This window comes from Lepidochelys kempii, chromosome 9 (genome assembly GCF_965140265.1).
Source record: "Lepidochelys kempii isolate rLepKem1 chromosome 9, rLepKem1.hap2, whole genome shotgun sequence".
Lineage (NCBI taxonomy): Eukaryota > Metazoa > Chordata > Testudines > Cheloniidae > Lepidochelys > Lepidochelys kempii.
The window spans coordinates 103,028,440-103,047,437 of record NC_133264.1 but is presented as its reverse complement, the minus strand read 5'-3'; the positions used below and the strand labels follow the sequence as shown (position 1 = coordinate 103,047,437).

The 18,998-nt window shown below is 44.9% G+C and overlaps 1 protein-coding gene across 11 annotated transcripts in view; it reads right to left on the bottom strand.

Moving 5' to 3' along the window:
* TAF1 (TATA-box binding protein associated factor 1) overlaps window positions 1-18,998 on the bottom strand; it is a 140,010-nt gene that overhangs the window by 107,017 nt on the left and 13,995 nt on the right. For 9 of the 11 annotated variants that reach the window (XR_012160665.1, XR_012160666.1, XM_073358674.1 and 6 more), the window contains 5 exons: window positions 6,897-7,115; window positions 6,246-6,467; window positions 5,791-5,992; window positions 1,763-1,879; window positions 1,025-1,192 (listed from right to left, as the gene is read on the bottom strand). Coding sequence is in view for 9 of the 11 variants with exons in the window: in XM_073358674.1 (XP_073214775.1) it covers window positions 1,025-1,192; window positions 1,763-1,879; window positions 5,791-5,992; window positions 6,246-6,467; window positions 6,897-7,115 (928 nt within the window). In the remaining 2 variants the exon portion in view is untranslated. Of the gene's footprint in view, window positions 1-1,024; window positions 1,193-1,762; window positions 1,880-5,790; window positions 5,993-6,245; window positions 6,468-6,896; window positions 7,116-10,243; window positions 10,289-18,998 lie in introns of those variants that run through there. The other 2 variants (XM_073358676.1, XM_073358671.1) reach the window with 2 other exon arrangements.

Genomic DNA, 18,998 nt, shown 5'->3' with positions numbered 1-18,998 from the left:
ATGAACACAGAAAAGTCAGAGTGTACTTCAAGTGCTGTTCCTGAAGATTTTCTACATCAGCACAGCTTCTTTCTGACTCGGAAAAGATCTCTACAGCAATTCAAAACCTCTTACCACGTCAACACTTGCCAAAATATCAGAACGATTCCACCGCCTTCCACATTTGCCATCACAAGCCCTACTCCCTGACAGCAAGGAATCAGTGCCCCAGAGCACAAATAAAGGCTCTAGCAAGGCACCTCTAGTAAAAAATCAAGAGCTGTTTTCAAGTTATATTGTTCTAGCGAAGATTCAGGGAGCAAATATGTAATGAAATGGGAGACAGACACAGAGACTCCAGAAAAAAATACAACTCCAGCACGGAGCTTCTGTAGCCTGGAAAGTCTGCTCTCAGTCTGAGTGAGCAGGAGCCTCAAGCTAGGGACACTGAAAAAGGCTGTCATAAGATTCTTCTCCCTTTATTTCCTCACAATATGTTGTCTTCAAGTAAGGTTAGGATGTTGATCATTTGGAAGCCAAGGCATTAGGACATGGATTAATTTCTTTTGCTGTATAATTCAGTTTGGTTCACTTTTCCTTGTCTTCTGGTGCTTTGAACATGGAGTTGGAAACGCATGTGCCAACTTGTTAGTGATTACTTTTGTCTTAGTTTTGTTGGATCATTTGTAAATAGCTTCCAGAATTCTTTAAAAACACAAGAAGGGTAGGAGTGTTGGCCCAACCAGTCAATTCCTGCCACAGGGTAGCAAAGAATGGACAGCCACTCACTGGAGACTCCCATCTACATAAAATATCCCCAAAACACAATTATTACCCCACACTCCTACTTTCACCCCTCCAGAATAGAATGCACTTGTCTTTCCTCTTCAAGACTAGTTTTTGTACTCCTTTAGGCACCGCCTGCCTTTTAAGTACCCCTGCTTTCCAATAAGTGCCCTCATTCCCTGCTCTGCTCTGTCCAACTGGTCTGGAAATATCAGCTCCAAGCAGAGACACAGACAAAGGGCTAACGCCATGATCATACCCAGGATGATGTTTTCATCATTTGGGTCAAGTGTCAGGACTGGAGGATCCAAGAACATTTCCATCGCCTGGTCATCCCAGATGATATTGTCTTCCCAACGGCCATACACTAACTCCTCATTATCGATTGGGAAAATGGAGAACCAAGGTTTATCTTCATCCAGGGCAGCTGCAAAGATAGCAGAATGTGATCTTTGATGGTTAACACTCCACAAAGATTACTATAGCAACTTTTCAATTCAGCACTTTTGTCCCATTTCAGTTCTACCCAATCTTTCCCTCCTTCCAAGGGCTCTTGTTTCCATGCCTCCAAAGCCAAAAAAAATGCATACAGAACCTTATACTGTAGCAGGACAGAGCCTTCGCGTAAGCCTGTACCCCACTACAGTTGGGCAAAAGGTCTCTGAAGAGCTACACGTGGCCCCCATGATAGTTTGCCATTAAAGGGGAAGACCTTCAGATAAGCAAAGTAAAAGATCTCAGAGAGGTCACAAGCCTCTTAGGAGCTCTGATAACTCAAGAAAGTCCATGGTACTTTGCTTTATGGGGGATAAGAAGAGACTCTCTAAGAGGGACAGAGAAGGCCCTTTGAGAGGTTATGTAAGTCAGCAGGACATCCTGCTGACCTGTAAGTAATTGATTATAGAAGGACCCTCCTACCCCTAGTATTGAGCCCAAGTTTATGCAGAAGTCTCTCTCCACATAGCCTACTATTCACAGACTAACGCTTGCTCATTACCTTGCTGCTCAGGAGGCTGTTTCTCTTTGCCCTTTGCGATGCCCAGGACCCCTGCTACACTGGGTTTCTGCACTAGTGGAATGGGTGGATTGAGCAAAGAGCCACTACGGTTCAGCCCTGGAGAGGAAAACAAGAGTAACATTAGGGTTAAACCAGAACTCAAACCCAGATGGAAAACAGTTTCCAGTCCCTGCCTAGGGGTAGGATCCTTGCCTCACAAATCTTGACCCCAAAGAATGTTACATTCCAGCAACATGGCTGCTGCTAGCAGGAGGCTCTGAAATGCTGATGGTAATGAAATGCTGCCTTTCTCCCCCAAGCCCAGCAGGATATATTTCAGTGGAGCAGCACCAGAGTATTCTTCCCAATACTAGATAGGATCTGACTTGGTCAATGCTGTGAACAGCTCAATAAGAGACCTGCTCAGTGCACAACAGAGGTTAAAAAAAGCAAAACTAGATGTTACGTTGCATTGAGAGACACGATACTGAACATATTGTGTCATTATATAAATAAATGATATGTCCTGACCTGTAATAACATGTTCAGTTATGGTTACTCCATCTGAAGAGATATAGCAAAAATTGAAGGGGTCCAAAGATGGGCAAGAAAGATTATACAAACCTGAGAGTTCTGTCTGAGGACAGATTGAATAGATTAGGACTGCCTAGTGAGCAGACAAGAGAGGATATGATAAAGACATATAAGAATTAATGGTGTGGAGTGCTGTTATTTACCCTCTTGCATAAAACAAGAACATTTAAATCTGAAAAGTAAATTGTTTTTCTACTCAATGCATAATAAATCTGTGGAACTCATTGCCACCAGACTAAAACAAAGACCTTCATGTCATTCAAAGGATTCAACATGGATATGAACAATAAAAATACATGCAATTTCTTCAGAAAGAATACAAATTTACAAGGGATATAAACCTTCATGTTTCAAGGCATAAACCAAACATTCATTGCCCAAGATTAAGAAACCTCTCATATAGGCAAATTATTCCATAGCTGTTATTAAGAGCCATTGTCAGAGATAGGATGCTGGACTAGATGGGTCACTTATGGTGCAGTTCAGCAATTCCCATGTCCCTATTAAGGGAACAGAAGGTTTATTCCTAACAGAGTGCACAGTTTGGGGGAAAGAGAAGCTTCTTTCCACTGGGCAAAATTGAGGGCTTTATCTTTTATGGTGGGACCTGAGGCAGCACCCTTAGGCCAGAAATCCCACCCTGGAGTGTGGATTTTACTATATAAAGGGATCTTCGACTTTCCTCCTTTAGTTTAAAAAGGAAAACTGAATTCACATTTCTGCTATGCAAGATCTCAGGAATCCTGGAGGGGAGGCTAGAATCAACAGCAGAATGGGGCAGAAAGGATACTGTCCAGAATATAGTAAAAGTCACTTATTTGACTGATTTTTTAAAAGACAGTATTCCTCTTCTGCAGGTGTTGAACCATCTCCTCCTTAACCTGCCCCCTAATCTGACACTACCTCCACAACTACCCACCTTTCACTTCTAGCATATAGTCAAACAACTGCACACAAATTCCTCTACAACTCAGCTCCAAGAAGCACTTGAAACAGATTCTTTTCCCCGAAGTGTGCTGCCCAGAACTGCACACTGTACTCCAGCTGTGGTATTATCAGTGATGAGTGAAAGAATAACTTCCCGTGTTGTGCTTACAACACACCTGCTAACACAGAATAGAATGATGTTCACTCTTTTTGCAACAGTGTTACACTGTTGACTCACATTTAGTCTGTGATCCACTAAAACCCCCAGATCCTTTTCTGCAGAACTCCTTCCTAGTCATTTTCCATTTTGTATTTGTGCAATTGTTTGTTCCTTCCTAAGTGCAGTACTTTGCATTTGTCCTTATTGAATTTCATCCTATTTATTTCAGACCATTTCTTCAGTTAGTCAAGATCATTTTGAATGCTAATCCTGTCCTCCAAAGGGCGTGCAACCCCTCCCAGCTTGGCATTTTCCACAAATTTTATAAGTGTACTCTCTGTGCCATTATCAATATTATTTATTAAGATACTGAACAGAACTGGACCCAGGACTGATCCCTGCAGGACCCCACTTGATATGTCCTCCCAGCTTGACTGTGAACCACTGATAACCACTCTCTGAGCACAGTTTTTCAACCAGTTGTGCACTCACCTTATGGTAGGTTTGTCTAGGCTATATTTCTCTAGTTTGCTTATGAGAAGGTCATATGAGACAGTATCAAAAGGCTTACTAAAGTCAAGATATATCATATCTACTGCTTCCCCCTAGCCACATGACTCCTTACACTGTCAAAGAACTGCCCTTGCTTCAGGGTCTCAGTCTGGCTATGGTCAGCCAACAGCTCCTCTTGCTCCACTACTCTTCCCAGCGCTGCAGTATCTCCGGTGCTCCTAGGCAGACAGTCCTTCCCCCTTGCCCTCCAGGAAGAGACTGCCCCTTGCTCCGCTGAGCAGCCCTTTATATATGGGCTGCTCCAGCAAGCCTTCTCCTGACTGGCTCTCCCAATAAACCCTTTTCTGATTGGCTGGGTTCTGCGCAGCCTCTCCAAGGTGGGACAGCTGCCCCACCACAGTCCCCTTCCTGCTTCTAATGTATTTGTAAAATGTTTTCTTGTTACCCCTTATGTCCCTACCTAATTTAATCTCATTTTGTGAAAATCTTGGCCTGACTTTGTCTCTACATTCTTGTGTTGTTTTTTATATTCATCTTTTGTAATTTGACCTAGTTTCCGAGTTTTTTTATGATTTTTTTTTTGAGTTCCAGGTTGTTGAAGTTCTCTTGGTTAAGCCAGGGTGGTCTGTTAACATACTTCCTATTTTTCCTACCCGTTGGGATAGTTTGCTCTTATGCCCTTAATAACGTATCTTTAAAAAACTGCTAACTCTCCTGAACGTTTTTCCCTGAGATTTGTTTTCCACGGGATCTTACCTACCAATTTGCTGAAGTCTGCCTTCTTGAAATTCATTGTCTTTATTCTGCTGTCTTCCCTCCAACCATTCCTTAGAATCATGAACTCTAATCATTTCATGACCACTTTCACCCAAGCTGCCTTCCACCATCAAATTCTCTACCAGTTCCTCCTTATTTGTCAGAATCAAATCTAGAACAACCTCTCCCCGATCACTTTCTCCACGTTCTGTAACATAAAGCTGCTCCTGACCCCAAGCACTACCCCTGCATTGCCAGAGTTTTTCCTTGCCCTCTCAGAGCCCTGATCCCGTCTTCCTCCCCCATCTGCACTACCCCCTGCTATCTAATCTGCTTCCCCGCTCCTCAGGGTGTCTGAATAGCAGAGCTGAGGACTCAGGGAGACAAAGTAGCAGCATCCAAAAATGAGAGTAACTGGCATAACCCGACAGTTCCATCAGCTTTTCCTTGGAGACACAGAATAAGTTACAATGAACAAAGAATAATTCTGGATTTACAGTTCAGTTTTAAAAACCAGCTTATGTCTAAGCTTGAGAGAAAAGTTCGATGTTTGTAAAAACTGTGTTCCTTTAGCTAGAGAAGCCCCAAAATATTATTGTCTCAGGAATGTGAGAAAGGTTCCTTTTAAAATGTCACCTCTGATAAAATACACAAAATTCCACTGGCCCCTGAAGAGCAAGCACCCAAGCATTAACTTGCAAAGCAGAGGGATTTTAGTGCTGCCATAAATGGAAATCTGAACAGTCACTAGGGGATCTCAAATACAGCAGCCTTTGGTACTGAATTAGGTAGGTCCAGCCCCCCATTTCAGTTGGAAAGGGGAAGGACAGCAGGACATTTCGCTGGACATGCACTTGGCTTTCAGTGTTCTCTCGTCTAACAGAAGAGGCCAAGCCTGCTTGGGTAGGAGAAGGACAAAAGGCTTTGTCCTCAACTTGGTTTAGCAAAAGCCACTTCTTGATGGAGAAAGAACACAACCCCACATGCTGAAGAAGAGAGAATGGGGTACACATGACATTCTCAATTAGGCTAACTCAGGGTGTGGGCATGAGAAAGTGTAAAGGCAGCTGCCGTGCACCTTGTTGGGCATTGTACGCAGTGGCGTTTCTGGTCATACTGGAGGGCAGCCAGCCTGCCAGGCTCGCACGCTGTGTTTTAGTCCCTTTGTGTTTGACATCCTCCCCATTCCAGATCACATCATCCTCCCACTGTAGCTGTGTCACCATAAGGAAGTGCTCATCAGCCAGTAAGTCGTCCTTCTCAGCCATCACTCCCAAGTTCTGCAGAGGGGAGAACAATAGCATTAGACCCTAGTTAACTTTGATTTTTCCACTTAAACTATAGAAGAAAGATTCCCTACCTTCTCCATTGTGAATCCTCCTCCTTTCCCCCTCCCACTCACATCTCTTCCACTGGATGGTTCCCAGCCTTATTCACCACCCCAGCTCCATTTCCTTCTCTATTGTGCTCCACCACCACCACACACAACCACACCCTCGCAGCCCCCTCCCACTTACACATGCTTTCTCTCACCTTCTCCACAGAATGACCTGAAGTCTCCTGTTCTCTCGCATGCTCTCTTAGTTTGAAACCATAGTCAAATCCACTGCCATCCTCAGGAATCCCCAACATATCATACCAGAGCTGGGCTGGCCCATAACGCCATTCAGATACCTTGGGCTTGGTATCTGTCACTTTGTCTATGTCTCCAGTAGACTGGGAAAACTTGGACTCCACAGGTGCCATCATAGTGATCTGCAGCACAGCAGGAAAAAGAAACCTGTCAGTCATTGCTGTCAGAGCTGGCAACAGGAGCTTTTTCTTTCAAATTCTGTCTCATTCTCAGTGGAGAGGAGCATTTCCAAGAAATCTCAGAGATGCATGTTCAATCTTAATAGCTGCATTAAGAAACGCTGGAACTGGCAGCCCAGCAATACGAGGACTCTCTACTGCTACAATAAAACGGGGAAAGCGTCCCCTGATTCCTTACCATACAAGGGCTCTTAACCCACAGGGGAATGGTCTCTGGAGCCCCTGCTTAATATCCAAGGAGCAGCCTCTGCACAGTGGGAATAGCAGCCTAACCTCCCCTCACCAGCATTGTCTTAGCAGGGTGACTACCTGTGCGGTAAAGAAGCTCCGCATTTGCTAGCTAGGGACCCTCCTAAATCTCAGACTTCCCACCTCATCATCTGAGAGGCACTGCTCCGGAGGAGGAGGAGGAGCAAACTCATATTCCCAGGGAGACTTCTCTTCCATTCCTGCCTCAGTTGCAGCATCACCCTCCTGGATCTGCACTTCTTGCATTAGCTCCCGATGTTTCTTTTTGCGTTTCCTCCGGGCACTACGCCAAACAGATGGAACATTCTTCCCAGGGCCAAAGAGACGGAGAAAACGCAGCACCTGGAACAAGAGGTAAGAGACGGTCATGAGGACAAACCACATGTCCCTGATGACATAGGCACAAGCATTTCATACACCAGAGCAGCAAGGATGAGGAAGCACTCCAAGCCCAAGAGACTTTTCCACCAAGGCCAGGCCAGGGACAAGAAATAACTGGAGAAGTGTAACCACCTAACTTCAATAGTGCCCCCCAATCCCTAGTGCAGTTGGTGGTCTCATTCTCAGACTTGAAACAAATCAGAGACACTTTTCCTCTGTTTGTTAGAACCTTTATTTAATCCTCAAGGATATTTTATTCTGAAATTCACCTGAAAGGTAAACCCTGAGCAGAAAGGGAACAGTCCCCATTTATCCAGCTGGGGCACAACAGAATCTGGACAAAATGTCCTTTAATTCAGCACATTCCATTACCAGAGACATATTGAAAAGTTAGAGAGCATGCAAAGAAAAGCCAGTAAAATTGTTAGCAGGATGGAGGGAACTTTTAATAAGGAAGAAAATAAAAGAGTTAAACATGTAAATCCTTTCTAAATGACAGCTATTATGGAGGCAGAAACACAATAGTCTAGAAATTTCTGGTGTGTGTAAAATCGAGGAGAATGCCGATGTATAATATTACACACAAATAATATTAAAAGAAGGTTAAAAGTTTCAAAGCTGAACACTCAAAAGTTCAGGAGTGATAGAATTAATGTTGTACATTCAACCTTAACTCTGCTCTCTGGTGCATATGCATTACGATACAAGGTGTACAATCACATAGACAAGAATCCTGCCTCATTCAGTGCATAGGATGAATGATCCCAGGGAATGGAGCAGCTGTTCAATTATATTTTATCTTATTATTCAGTGTGTGGTCAGATGAATTAATTTAGATGGAATGTTTACAGACATCATCTTCCTTTCCAAATGCAAACAGATGGACATCGTACCAAAAGGACTGACGGTAAAAAATCCATTACAATCTACATACCACACAGACTATGCTGACAGCTTGTGCCACACGCTCTCAAAGAAACTGCGGAATCACCTGATCAACATCCTCTACAGCAAACAGGAAAAGATTAAGAATGAGCTCTCAAAAATGGATACTCTCATAAAAAAACAACCTTCCACACAAACTTCCTCGTGGCTGGACTCTACTAAAACTAGACAAGCCATTTACAACACACACTTTGCTTCTCTATGAAAGAAAAAGGACACTAAACTTTCTAAACTACTACATGCCACAAGGGGCTACAGCAATGGTTCCCTCAACCCACCCAGCAATATTGTTAACCTACCAACTATACTCTTAGCCCAGCAGAAGCAACTGTCCTATCTCGGGGCCTCTCCTTCTGCCCCTCCACCCCCACGAACATGATACAGTTCTGTGGGGACCTAGAATCCAATTTTCGACATCTCCGACTCAAGGAATATTTCCAACATACCTCTCAACAACATACTAATCCACAGAGACCTCCCTACCAACACTACAAAAAGAAGGATTCTAGGTGGACTCCTCCTGAAGGTCGAGACAGCAGACTGGACTTCTACATAGAGTGCTTCCGCCGACGTGCACGGGCTGAAATTGTGGAAAAGCAGCATCACTTGCCCCACAACCTCAGCCGTGCGGAACACAATGCCATCCACAGCCTCAGAAACAACTCTGACATCATAATCAAAACGGCTGACAAAGGAGGTGCTGTTGTCATCATGAATAGGTCGGAATATGAACAAGAGGCTGCTCGGCCGCTCTCCAACACCACTTTCTACAAGCCATTACCCTCTGATCCCACAGAGTTACCAAAAGAAACTACAGCATTTGCTCAAGAAACTCCCTGAAAAAGCACAAGATCAAATCTGCACAGACACACCCCTGGAACCCCGACCTGGGATATTCTATCTACTACCCAAGATCCATAAACCTGGAAATCCTGGCCGCCCCATCATCTCAGGCATTGGCACCCTGACAGCAGGATTGTCTGGCTATGTAGACTCCTTCCTCAGGCCCTACGCTACCAGCACTCCCAGCTACCTTCGAGACACCACTGACTTCCTGAGGAAACTACAATCCATCAGTGATCTTCCTGATAACACCATCCTGGCCACTATGGATGTAGAAGCCCTCTACACCAACATTCCACACAAAGATGGACTACAAGCCGTCAAGAACACTATCCCCGATAATGTCACGGCTAACCTGGTGGCTGAACTTTGTGATTTTGTCCTTACCCATAACTATTTTACATTTGGGGACAATGTATACCTTCAAATCAGCGGCACTGCTATGGGTACCCGCATGGCCCCACAGTATGCCAACATTTTTATGGCTGACTTAGAATAATGCTTCCTCAGCTCTCATCCCCTAACGTCCCTACTCTACTTGCGCTATATTGATGACATCTTCATCATCTGGACCCATGGAAAAGAAGCCCTTGAGGAATTCCACCATGATTTCAACAATTTCCATCCCACCATCAACCTCAGCCTGGTCCAGTCCACACAAGAGATCCACTTCCTGGACACTACAGTGCTAATAAACAATGGTCACATAAACACCACCCTATACCGGAAACCTACTGACCGCCATTCCTACCTACATGCCTCCAGCTTTCACCCCGACCACACCACAAGATCCATCGTCTACAGCCAAGCTCTGCGATACAACCGCATTTGCTCCAACCCCTCAGACAGAGACAGACACCTACAAGATCTCTATCAAGCATTCTTACAACTACAATACCCACCTGCGGAAGTGAAGAAACAGATTGATAGAGCCAGAAGAGTTCCCAGAAGTCACCTACTACAGGACAGGCCTAACAAGGAAAATAACAGAACGCCACTAGCCGTCACCTTCAGCCCCCAACTAAAACCCCTCCAACGCATTATTAAGGATCTACAACCTATCCTGAAGGATGACCCAACACTCTCACAAATCTTGGGAGACAGGCCAGTCCTTGCCTACACAGACAGCCCCCCAACCTGAACCAAATACTCACCAGCAACCACATACCACACATCAGAACCACTAACCCAGGAACCTATCCTTGCAACAAAGCCCGTTCCCAACTGTGCCCACATATCTATTCAGGGGACACCATCACAGGGCCTAATAACATCAGCCACACTATCAGAGGCTCATTCACCTGCACGTCCACCAATGTGACATATGCCATCATGTGCCAGCAATGCCCCTCTGCCATGTACATTGGTCAAACTGGACAGTCTCTACGTAAAAGAATAAATGGACACAAATCAGATGTCAAGAATTATAACATTCATAAACCAGTCGGAGAACACTTCAATCTCTCTGGTCACGCGATTACAGACATGAAAGTTGCGATATTACAACAAAAAAACTTCAAATCCAGACTCCAGGGAGAAACTGCTGAACTGGAATTCATTTGCAAATTGGATACAATTAACTTAGGCTTGAATAGAGACTGGGAGTGGCTTAGTCATTATGCAAGGTAGCCTATTTCCCCTTGTTTTTTCCTACCCCCTCCCCTCAGACGTTCTTGTTAAACCCTGGATTTGTGCTGGAAATGGCCCAACTTGATTATCATACACATTGTAAGGAGAGTGATCACTTTAGATAAGCTATTATCAGCAGGAGAGTGGGGTGAGGGGAGGTAATTTTTCATGTCGTGTGTATATAAAATATCTTCTATACTTTCCACAGTATGCATCCGATGAAGTGAGCTGTAGCTCACGAAAGCTTATGCTCAAATAAATTGGTTAGTCTCTAAGGTGCCACAAGTACTCCTTTTCTTTTTTTAGATGGAATAAATGGGCTAAAGGTGTTAACAAATAACGTAGTCACTGTCCAACATTAAACAGTGTTAAATAGGGTCCAGGGCCTGATATACAGAGGCCTGCTTAGCACCATGGAAAACACACCATTACATTTTGTTTAACCTTTGATTAATGATACAGAAAAGAAGGACAGTTAACATTTTAAGCAAGGCTTTCATTTTAACAACATCCTTTGCTCCCTTTCCCTTTAGCTGTAGACAGCTTTTAGAAGGAAAGAATCCCGCTTGTTTGGCAGTCTCTTAGATGGGCGCTTTTGGGGAAAGGAGAAGAAATTAGTTGAGATGGGCTGGAGGTGCTGTTGCTGTCGCTAAAGTCCAGTCTTAGAAAGAAAATCCCCCTTGTCTGACCATCTCTCAGCTGGGATCTAAGATGGTAATAACTCTCATCCCCGACAGTATCTGGGATTCAGCTGGTGCTGGTAGGGGTGGTGATGTCATCTGGGTCCCCCTCTCTCTCTCTACTCAGGACACCTCAAGGATTAGGAACCACTGGGGCACGACATCAAACTGGATATCATAGGGATTACAGAAACATGGTGGAATAGCTCTCATGACTGGAACACAGGTATTGTAGCATAGGTGCTGCTTATGTCAGATAGAGATAAGGGAAAAGGTGGTATGGTAGCATCATACATCAATGATGTGGTAAAGTGTAAAGAAATAACAAGTGATCAAGAAGAATGAGGGGGGATTTGATAGCTGCTTTCAACTACCTGAAAGGGGGTTCCAAAGAGGATGGCTCTAGACTGTTCTCAATGGTAGCAGATGACAGAATGAGGAGTAATGGTCTCAAGTTGCAGGGGGGGAGGTTTAGATTGGATATTAGGAAAAACTTTTTCACTAAGAGGGTGGTGAAACACTGGAATGCGTTACCTAGGGAGGTGGTAGAATCTCCTTCCTTAGAGGTTTTTAAGGTCAGGCTTGACAAAGCCCTGGCTGGGATGATTTAACTGGGAATTGGTCCTGCTTCGAGCAGGGGGTTGGACTAGATGACCTTCTGGGGTCCCTTCCAACCCTGATACTCTATGATTCTATGATTGCATGGACAAAATGGAATCGATTTGGGTCAAAATCACTTTGGGGAAGAATTGTAAAAGAGGTTCTACTAGGGAAGTGTGGGGGTCTGCTATAGAACCCCCAGGTTGGACTTGGATAGATACCAGGAACTGTGTCACAATAGGAGACTAACTTCCCAGATACAGACTGGAGAATAAATGCTTCCAATAATGGTAGCTCCCAGTTACTACTTGACATGATAGATGAGTTTTATTTATCAGTCACTGAGCCAACAAGAGGTGATGCAATTTAGACTTGGTTTTGGTAATTGGTGAGATCATAGAATCATAGAATATCAGGGTTGGAAGGGACCCCAGAAGGTCATCTAGTCCAACCCCCTGCTCGAAGCAGGACCAATTCCCAGTTAAATCATCCCAGCCAGGGCTTTGTCAAGCCTGACCTTAAAAACCTCTAAGGAAGGAGATTCTACCACCTCCCTAGGTAACGCATTCCAGTGTTTCACCACCCTCTTAGTGAAAAAGTTTTTCCTAATATCCAATCTAAACCTCCCCCACTGCAACTTGAGACCATTACTCCTCGTTCTGTCATCTGCTAATCATAGAAGAGCCGATCATATTAAAAAAAACTTGTATCAAGGGATCATGAGTTGATACAGTTTAAAATTAATTAAAACCAGGTCATCACCTATGGCTTTTTATTTCAAAATTTGGAAAATTAGGGGAAGGACCTCAAGGAAGTCAACTGGACTGAAGAGCTCAAGGACTTAAATGTGGAGGAGGTCTGGAATTTCTTTAAATGAAGTGTACAAAAACTGCAACTTGCATCCCAAGCAAGGGGAGGAAAAAGCTTTCAGGGAAAGACTCCGGACCCAAATTGATGAATATTTACCTCAAAAAGGTTATTAGGTGTAAGCAGAGAGCCTATAGAGAATGGGAAAAGGGACAGATCAACAAAGAAAGCTACACCTTGAAGGTCAGAACATGCAGAAATAAAGTGAGAATTGCTGAAAATCAAGCTGAATTAGATCTTGCCAAGAAAATTAAAATAAGATGTTTTTAGTTACATAAATAGAGAATAAGCCAGGATGAGGTTGGGTTGCTGTGCAGTGCAGATGGGGAGGGGATTAAAGATAACGTTGGAATGACCCAAACACCAAATGAATACATTGCCTCAGTTTTCAATAAGAATGAAAAAGGCTAATGTAGTGCCCATCTTTAAAAAAGGGAAGGAGGAGGATCCTGGGAACTACAGGCCAGTCAGCGTCACCTCAGTCCCTGGAAAAATCATGGAGCAGGTCCTCAAGGAATCAATTCTGAAGCACTTCGAAGAGAGGAAAGTGATCAGGAACAGTCAGCATGGATTCACCAAGGGCAAGTCATGCCTGACTAATCTAATTGCCTTCTATGACGAGATAACTGGCTCTGCGGATGAAGGGAAAGGACGTGTTGTTCCTTGACTTTAGCAAAGCTTTTGACACTGTCTCCCACAGTATTCTTGCCAGCAAGTTAAAGAAGTATGGGCTGGATGAATGGACTATAGGGTGGAGAGAAAGCTGGCTAGACTGTCAGGCTCAACGGGTAGTGATCAATGGCTCCACGTCTAGTTGGCAGCAGGTATCAAGTGGAGTGCCCCAAGGGTCAGTCCTCTGGCCGGTTTTGTTCAATATCTTCATAAATGATCTGGAGGATGGTGTGGATTGCACCTTCAGCAAGTTTGCAGATGACACTAAACTGGGAGGAGAGGTAGATACGCTGGAAGGTAAGGATAGGATACAGAGGGACCTAGACAAATTAGAGGATTGGGCCAAAAGAAATCTGATGGGGGTCAACAAGGACAAGTGCAATGCACCACTACAGACTAGGGACCGAATGGCTCGGCAGCAGTTCTACAGAAAAGGACTTAGTGGTTACAGTGGACGAGAAGCTGGATCTGAGTCAACAGTGTGCCCTTGTTGCCAAGAAGGCCAATGGCATTTTGGGATGTATAAGTAGGGGCATTGCCAGCAGATCGAGGGACGTGATCGTTCCCCTCTATTCGACATTGGTGAGGCATCATCTGGAGTACTGTGTCCAGTTTTGGGCCCCACACTACAAGAAAGATGCGGAAAAATTGGAAAGAGTCCAGCGCAGGGCAACAAAAATGATTAGGGGACTGGAGCACATGACTTATGAGGAGAGGCTGAGGGAACTGGGATTGTTTAGTCTGCAGAAGAGAAGAATGAGGGGGGATTTGATAGCTGCTTTCAACTACCTGAAAGGGGGTTCCAAAGAGGATGGATCTAGACTGTTCTCAGTGGTAGCAGATGACAGAACAAGGAGTAATGGTCTCAAGTTGCAATGGGGGAGGTTAGGTTGGATATTAGGAAAAACTTTTTCACTAGGAGGGTGGTGAAACACTGGAATGCGTTACCTAGGGAGGTGGTGAAATCTCCTTCCTTAGAAGTTTTTAAGGTCAGGCTTGACAAAGCCCTGGCTGGGATGATTTAATTGGGATCGGTCCTGCTTTGAGCAGGGGGTTGGACTAGATGACCTCCTGAGGTCCCTTCCAACCCTGATATTCTATGATTCTATGAATGATAATACAGAATATGGGAATGAAGACCTATCGAAATGAGTATATAAAAAGGGAATTCACCACATCTAAAATGAAAGAAAGCCTTAAAGAGCTTATTGCACTGAAATCAGGGAGATGAAATAATTTCTCTCCCAGAATACTGAAAGAACGGATACATGAGATTTCTAGTCCAATAGCAAGGATTTTTAATGCATCTATCTATTCGGGGGTGGTACCAAAATGATTAAAGAATAGAATCATAGAACTGGAAGGGACCTCGAGAGGTCATCTAGTCCAATCCCCTGCACTCATGGCAGGACTAATTATCTAGACCACCCCTGACAGGTGTTTGTCTAACCTGCTCTTAAAAGTCTCCCATGATGGAGATTCCACAACCTCCCTAGGCAATTTATTCCAGTGCTTAACCACCCTGACAGTTAGGAAGCTTTTCCTAAGTCCAACCTAAACCTCCCCTGCTGCAATTTAAGCCAATTGATTCTTGTCCTTCTTGAAATCCATTGTCTTTATTGTGCTGTTCTCCCTCCTACCATGCCTCAGAATCATGAACTCTATCATTTCATGATCACTTTCACCCAAGCTGCCTTCCACTTTCAAATTCTCAACCAGTTCATCCCTATTTGTCAAAATCAAATCTAGAACAGCCTCTCCCCTGCAGGTGTCTCCACTTTCTGAAATAAAAATGGTCTCCAATACATTCGGAGAACGTATTTGATAATCTGTGCCCTGCTGTGTTGTTTTCCCAACAGATGTCTGGGTAGCTGAAGTCCCCCATCACCAGCAAGTCCTGTGCTTTGGATGCTTTTGTTACCTGTTTAAAAAAGATCTCATCCACCTATTCTCCCTGGTTAGGTGGTCTGTAGTAGACCCCATCATGACATCACCCTAATAGCTAACGTCAGACCTATATTTAAGAGAGGGGGAGAAACAGGTGATCCAGGCAGTAACAGACCTGTTAGTCTGACCTCAGTAGCATGCAAGGCGTTAGAACAAATTTGGAAGCAAAGAATAATTAAATTCACTGAGGTAAATGGAAAAGAGGATTCAGTGCAACATGGATTTACCAAAGGTAGATCCTATCAGACTAATATTCTTCTTTAAGAAAATAACTGATTTTTTTTTACATAGGGGAAATATAGCAGATCTAATACACTTGGACTTTGGTAAAGCATTTGACATAATATCACATGGGAAAATATTTAACTAGAGAAAATGGGGATTAGTACAAGAATTGTAAGGTGGATAAGAAACTGGCTAAACGGGAGGACACAACAGGTTGTGTTAAGAGGTACACTGTGGAACTAGAGGGAGGTTCCTAATGGAATTCCTCAAGAATCAGTCTCAGGACGAATCTTATTTAATATTTGCATTAATAATGTCACAAAATGTAGGCTAATTAAATTTGCTGACGATACAGAGTGGGAAGATACTGTCAATACACAGGAGGATCGAAATATGTACAGGAACAACTGGATGAATAGTACTAAGTGCACAATCATGCACTTAGGGTCTAATAAGAAGAATTTACACTGTGGGACTCATCAGCTGGAAGCAACAGAAAAGGAGAGAAGCCTGGGTGTTTTGGTCGATCATAGGAGGACTATGAATCACTAATACAATGCAGCTGCACAAAAGGCAAATGCAATCCTAGGACATGTTAGGCTAGACATTTCCAGGGTAGATAAAGTATTAATGCCATTGCACAAGGCATTGGTAAGACCTCATTTGGAATACTGTGTACAATTCTGGCCACTCATGTTCATGAAAAGATTAATTTAAACTGGAACAAATGCCTCAAAGAGCTCATAGTATGGTCAGGACAATGGGGGGGACCTATCATATGACAGGAAGGATAAGTTGCCTGGAGCGTCCCTTCTGGTTCATGTCAAATGTTCCTAAAATCTCATGCTTTGCGGCCTCCGCCAGTTACCTGCAGGGGTCAGGAAGAATCCCCCTCCAACGCAGCGGGGGGGAGGGTTGTCCCCTTCCGCTGAAGCATCAGAGATGGCCACAGCTGGAGGTGAGACATTGGACGCTGTGGGACGGTGCTCTGAGGTAGCACCGAGCATTCTCTCTCTCCTGTGCTTGTGATACAGAGGGCTTGATATATACAGCTCAGACTAGATGATCTTGTGGTCTTTTCTGGCCTTAAATTCTATGACTCTGAAGTCTTTAAGATAGGGTTAAAATTGTAATTTCAATTTTTTTTTTAAGTGAAAAATGTCTGTCATGTACAACTGTAACTACCCTCCACAGATCATCATCATCAGGATTTGAACCAAGAACTTTGAGCACTGTAGCACAGACCTCTACCACTTCAGCTGACAGAGTAATTACAGTCCTAGAACACACAAGGAGCTGACTGAGGAGATATCCGAGCCATTAGCGATGATCCTCTAAAAATCATGGAAAACAGGAGAGATTCCAGAAGACTGGAAAAGGGCAAATGTAGTGCCTATCTCTAAAAAGGGAAATAAGGACAACCCAGGGAATTACAGACCAGTCAGCTTAACTTCTGTACCCAGAAAGATAATGAAGCAAATAATTAAGCAATCACCTAAAAGATAATAAGGTAATAAATAACAGCCAGCATGGATTTGTCAGGAACAAATCCTGTCAAACCAACCTAAAACCTGTCAAAACTAACCTTCTTTGACAGAGTAACAAGCCTTGTGGATGGGGGGGAAGCAGTATATGTAGTATACCTTGACTTTAGTAAAGCTTTGGATACGGTCTTGTATGACCTCATAAACAAACTAGGGAATTACAACCTAGATGGACATACTATAAGGTGGGTACATAACTGGTTGGAAAACTGTTTCCAGTGAGTAGTTATCAGTGGTTCACAGTCAAGCTGGAAGGGTATATCGAATGGGGTCCCACAAGGATCAGTTCTGGATCCGGTTCTGTTCAATATCTTGATCAATCATTCAGATCAGTGGTCACCAACCAGTCGATCGCAATAGTTGATACTAGAGAATCTCCCAGTTGATCGCAATTACCAGCAGCACAGCATAGACTCCCTGCCCACCCCGACCCCAAGCTGCTCCCGGAAGCGGCCAGTGCAGCCCCAGGGGGCAGGGGTCTCCCTCCACACGCTCCCATTGGCCAGGAGAGCTGCACGGGTGGAGCCTACAGAGAGGGGCGGTGCATGGAGCCACATGCCCCCCACACCTCCCCAGGGGCAGGATGGCCCCTTACGAGAGCGGTGTGAGGCTGGGGTAGGCAGGGAACCTGCCTTAGCCTCGTTGCACCCACTGCCGACCGGGAGCCGCCAGAGGTAAGTGCTGCCCGGCAGGAGGCTGCACCCCCATCCCTGAGCCCCGGTCCTGGAGCCAGAACCCTATACCCCCTCATGCACCCCTAACCACACCCTGAGCCCCCTCCCGGAGCCAGCACCCCAAACCCCCTCCTGCTCCCTAACCCTGAGCCCCCTCCCAGAGCCAGGACCCCATACCCCCTTCTGCACCCCAACCCCTGCTCCAGCCCTGACCTCCCTCCCAGAGCCCGCACCCTAAACCCCAACACTCTGCCCCAGCCCGGAGTCCCTTCCTGCACCCAAACTTCCTCCTAGAGCTTACATCCCTCACCCCATCCTGCATCCCAAAGCCCTGCCCCAGGCTCAGCCCAGAGCCCCCTCCCACACTGCGAACCCCTTGGCCCCAGCCCAGAGCCCGCACCCACTCCCGAACCCCAGCCCGATGAAAGTGAGTGAGGGTGAGGGAGGGGGAGAGTGAGCAACGGAGAGGGGGGAGGAGATAGAGTGAGCAGGGCGGGGTGGGGCTTTGGGGAGGGGGAGGGGCCTCGGGGAAGGGGCGTGGTAGATCCTGGGTTACCCTTAGATTCAAAAATGTGATCTTGGGCATAAAAGGGTTGGAGACCACTGATTTAGATAATGGTATAGAGAGTACACTTATAAAGTTTGCAGACAATGCCAAGCTGGGAATGGTTGCAAGTGCTTTGGAGGACAGGATTTACATTCAAAACGATCTGGACAAACTGGAGAAATGGTCTGAAGTAAAATAGGATGAAATTCGATAAGGGCAAATGCAAAGTACTGGACTTAGGAAGGAACAATCAGTTGCACACATACAAAATGGGAAATGACTGCCTAGCAAGGAGTACTGCAGAAAAAGATCTGAGGTTCATAGTGGATCACAAGCTAAATATAAGTCAATAGGATAACACCGTTGCCAAAACACAAACATCATTCTGGTCTGCATTAGCAGGAGTGTTGTAAGCAAGACACGAGCAGTAATTCTTCCGCTCTACTCCATGCGGATTAGGCCTCAGCTGGAGTATTGTGCCCACTTCTGGGCACCGCATTTCAGGAAAGACGTGTACAAATGACCCATGAGTAGGGCCCTACCAATTTCACAGCCATTAAAAACACATCACAGACCGTGAAATAAGCCCTTCCCCATGAAATCCGATCTCCCCCTACTGCTAGGAATGCTCCAGCCAGGGGGCTCCTAGCTCTGGCTGGGCTGGGGAGGGA